The sequence below is a fragment of the Triticum urartu genome, chromosome 3 (genome assembly GCF_003073215.2).
Source record: "Triticum urartu cultivar G1812 chromosome 3, Tu2.1, whole genome shotgun sequence".
NCBI classification, from domain to species: Eukaryota; Viridiplantae; Streptophyta; class Magnoliopsida; order Poales; family Poaceae; genus Triticum; species Triticum urartu.
The window spans coordinates 28,027,204-28,031,788 of NC_053024.1; the positions used below are offsets into that span (position 1 = coordinate 28,027,204).

Below are 4,585 nucleotides of genomic sequence, written 5' to 3' on the forward strand. Positions count from 1 at the left end.
ATTCTAATTATTTAAATTTACCCATCCGATTCGACGCGGCACCGTTCGTGCGCTACTGGCGAGGCATCGCTGCTGCAAAGTCTCCATGCAGTGCGCCGGTGCAAGAACGCCCGCTCTGGCGCTATACCGACTCTGCTGCACCAATGCGTGCACGGAACGACACAATTTGGTGTGGCGTGCGCCGCGCTATCCATTTTGATTTTCATTTGATGAGCAGCAACAGCAAGATGATGAGCGGTGCGATGGCGAGCAAGGCGGCACAGGCGTGGTGCGACGGCAACCTGCAACGGCGGGCGACACCGTCTGACACCTCGGTGCACTCCGTCAGTCTCCTTGCGCGGAGGCACGAGCGAATGCGTGTGCGACCTCGTCGCCACTGCTCCCTCGGGCTGCTGGAGCGGCCCCGCGGGTGCGGCCCGAGAGAAAGCCGTGATCTGATTTTGTGTATCCGGCCGGCGGCGAGTCTATTAGCATAGCATTTCTAGGTCACTGTGCACTGCAGTACAGCCCAGCTTGGAGTACGAACCAATACCATCAGCTTTGTTTCATCGTTTTCGTCGTGCGTCGTCTGGCCAAAAGAACTGGACGTATGGACTGCGCCATGGCGGGGAAAGAGATTAATAAATATTAGAATACCCAAAATGATCCTAATGACTCAATATACTGCCGAATATCTGTTGTAGTATTGGCTTATTTGGGCCCTCCAAGTGATAGAAATGAACGGCTCAAATTGATTTGATGCACCGTAAAAGGTCTCAAACAAAAAGGCATCGGACCACTGGTTTCCGCATAGCTCGATAGATGCGCTTTCACATTTGACGCGCATAGAGCAGAGCAAGAGGTCTATTTTTATACATATAGAATCAGAGCACCTCCGTTCCAGTAGACACACTACCGTGTATTTTGAGTTACACTTTGACAACCAAATTAGTAAACAAAATGAGCTTTGTTTCACAAGTGATATGTCACTAGAAATAATTTTTTTGTGGGACCACCAGAAATATTTTCGAATGCATATAAAAAGGTATAATTTTTAGGAGTATAATTAAATATTTTTAGTTAAATATGTGATGAAAACCGATTTAGTTGGAAGTCTCGCTCTCAACACACCTCGGACTCCCCTCGGAAAAAGAAAAGACCCCGGCAACTAGCAAAACCTTTCCCGCCACCTTACCTCGTTCCCTTCTTGATCGCCTCACTGTCGCCGGAGGAAGCCATCGGCCGAAGCCTGCCTGACGGTGACGGAGGCTAGCCTCCTTGCGGTACAGGAACCCTCGCAACTGGACCATTGCAACGGCCCCAAGAAAATTCCATTGCAACTGGACCGGTCGACGATTCTCTATCCCTGGTCTACGCCGACAGTGGATCTCCTAGTTCCTATTTCCCGACGGTGGCTGCAATGACACATCTTCCCGGTCCTAGGCAGGAGGCCATTTGTACCTAATCGGATGTGGGCGAAATTCGAGGAGTTCGCGCGCGTCGACTGTTAGGCGACATGATCGCATGCTGCTAACCATCTCCGCCGGGCGCGTTCCTGGAGGTGCGTTCTAGCGACTGGCCGTTCCTGCTCGGTATAAATGTTTATTTGTTTTTTGCGGGATGCTCGGTATAAATTTTGAAGTGCTTGACAGATCCGACGACTCTAGTTCTGCTCAACCTGTGGGTTCGGTTCCCATCGCCCTCTTGTTTGACGTGCCCTAGATCAATCACTCACCGCACGTCGGTCACCATCTTAAGAGTTGACCACGACATTAATATGTACAGAGCTGCCAGCTGGAGAGCGATCTAGGGCTATATGTAGAGCTCGATACCATGCAAGGTGAGCACTCCATCCAAGAAGAAAAAATAAACAAGCAATGGCCTCGTCTCGGAGCTTAGCTCTTGCGCTCCTCTTCGGCCTCCTCTCTTGCTACGCATCCGTCGTCCCTTCCCTAGCTTCCTCCCACGGCTTCCTCCAATGCCTCTCCGCAGCCATACCCAAGCCTCTGCTGCACACCCAGAGCTCGCCATCGTTTACGTCGGTCCTGGTGTCCTCCATCCGGAACCCCAGGTTGTTCACGCCTAGCACGGTGCGGCCGCTCTGCATCGTCACAGCGATCAACGCCTCCCACGTCCAGGCCGCCGTTGTCTGCGGCCGCCGGCACGACGTGCGCATCCGCGTGCGCAGCGGCGGGCACGACTACGAGGGCCTCTCGTTCCGGTCCGAGCGGCCCGAGGTGTTCGCGGTGGTCGACCTTGCCAACCTCCGCTCCGTGCGCGTCAATGGGAAGGCGGCCACCGCGACGGTGGAGTCCGGCGCCACGGTCGGGGAGCTCTACTACGCCATCTCCAAGGTGAGCGACAGGCTGGCCTTCCCGGCGGGGCTGTGCCCGACGATCGGTCTGGGCGGCCATCTCAGCGGCGGCGGGTTCGGCATGCTGCTGCGCAAGTACGGCGTGGCCGCCGACCACGTGCTGGACGCCACGCTGGTCGACGCCAACGGGAAGCTCATGGACAAGCAGGCCATGGGGAGGGACGTCTTCTGGGCCCTCCGCGGCGGCGGCGGCGAGAGCTTCGGCATCGTGCTGTCGTGGAAGGTGAAGCTCGTGGCCATCCCGCCCAAGCTGACCATGTTCCGCGTCCCGAGGTCCGTCGACGAGGGCGCCGTCGACATGCTAACGAAATGGCAAGAAATCGCGCCGGCTCTCCCGGAAGACCTCTTCATAAGGGTGGTCGTGTCGAAGCAGGTGGCCGAGTTCCAGTCCATGTACCTGGGCACCTGCGACACGCTGCTGCCATTGATGCGCGGCCGCTTCCCAGAGCTCCGCCTGAACCGGGCGCACTGCAGGGAGATGACGTGGATCCAGTCCGTGCCATACATCTACCTGGACAGCACCGCCACCGTGGAGGACATCCTCAACCGGACCACCTCCATGGACACCTTCAACAAGGCCACCTCCGACTTCGTCCACCGGGCCATCGCCAGGGACGTGTGGGTGAAGATCTTCGCCTGGCTCGTCAAGCCCGACGCCGGGATCATGATCATGGACCCCTACGGCGGTCAGATCGGCAGCCTCCCGGAGTCGGCGACGCCGTTCCCGCACCGTGCCGGCGTGCTCTACAACATCCAGTACATGAACTTCTGGTCCGCCGACACCGACGGGTCGGCGCAGACCAGGTGGCTCAAGGACTTCTACGCCTTCATGGCGCCCTACGTGAGCAAGAACCCCAGGGAGGCGTACGTGAACTACAGGGACCTCGACCTCGGCAGGAACGTCGTTGTGGGCAACGTCACCAGCTACACGGCCGCTAAGGTTTGGGGCGACAAGTACTACAAGGGCAACTTCAAGAGGCTCGCCATGGCCAAGGGCAAGGTGGATCCTCACGATTACTTCAGGAACGAGCAGAGCATCCCACCACTACACTAGTGGCGACAAATTAACTAAGTGATCGATCAACATAGGGTGCTGCACTCAAACTTGTATCTTGATATTAATTTGGATGGCCGCAGTGGCTATTCTAGCTCTTTCTAGTACATTGCATTTCAAGCATATGTATTTGTCGAAAATGTATTCGTTGAAAAAGTTTGGTTCCCCAAGTTTGAAAAAAGTTTCTGGTTCTGCTTAAATTTGACTCAAATTCCTGCAGCCACCAGAATATATTTTTGACCGAGTGCCGTGGTATTTAGGACCGTTGGTGGACCATATAAGCTCGTTTAGGGACCTTAAACGAGCACTTTCTGAGTTTGAGGACCAAACTGCACAAACCACCCAAGATAAAATGACTGCTCGGCCAAGCTTCACAAAAGTTCCTGATTCTGCTCGACAAAAATTCGGCACTGCTCGATATGAAGAAAAACCGGTTAAAAAAAGGCAACTATTAGCTTAAAAAATGAGTAACCCATTTTTGACAGGTTAAAATAATATATTATTGTAAAACATTTGTTTGCTGATTCTTAAATCCATTAATTTTTAGAAATGTCCATGAATTTGAGAAAAATGTACATGTATAAAAAATAAATGAAAAACAAGAAAAACAGAAAATGAAAAGCAGTGTGTAGCTGGTACTATGTCAAAAGTTTACTAGTCCAACTGTTTATATTCTCCACATATTCAAAAATGTTCATCACTTATTTAGAAAAATGTCCACACTGTATCTAAAATTGCTCGTATATTTAAAAAATTCGTTACATCCTTCAAAAAATGTGAATGGTGTGATAAGCAAAACAAGAAGGGAGACGTGCAAAAAAATAGGGCAGGCGATGCATACCTGTCTGGGTCAAAAATCTAAGATACTCTCTGGTCGTGTATCCTCTGCGGTCATCAATATACGACAGTAGGGGCCTTTGTGATGAAAAAAAACAGGTGCAAAACGTGAGTCACAACACTTAAGAGGTCAGATACAAAATTACCTACGAAGCCAAGGGCCTTGGTGTAAAAAATCAAGGCCAACCAGGGACTCTGGTGAGCGCCATATTACAGTTTTGGTGCTCAACCGATGTCACATGCGCCGCATGTGACTGCAAAATAGAGAAAACCGATGGCTGGCTGGTTTAAATGGCCCGTGTGACCAAACTGCACCCGCAACACAAGTTTTATGAAGGGGT

General features: G+C 52.2%; 1 protein-coding gene across 1 annotated transcript; it reads left to right on the forward strand.

Moving 5' to 3' along the window:
- Nucleotides 1-1,845: 1,845 nt before the first annotated feature.
- On the forward strand, nt 1,846-3,596 carry LOC125547782 (berberine bridge enzyme-like Cyn d 4). Its single transcript, XM_048711557.1, has one exon. The coding sequence runs from the start codon at nt 1,857-1,859 to the stop codon at nt 3,405-3,407; it is 1,551 nt and encodes a 516-aa protein (XP_048567514.1). The 5' UTR covers nt 1,846-1,856; the 3' UTR covers nt 3,408-3,596.
- Nucleotides 3,597-4,585: the final 989 nt, after the last annotated feature.

Bases quoted from the DNA above. Each gene is read 5' to 3' on its own strand.
- LOC125547782 (XM_048711557.1), top strand. From the start codon at position 1,857: ATGGCCTCGTCTCGGAGCTTAGCTCTTGCGCTCCTCTTCGGCCTCCTC.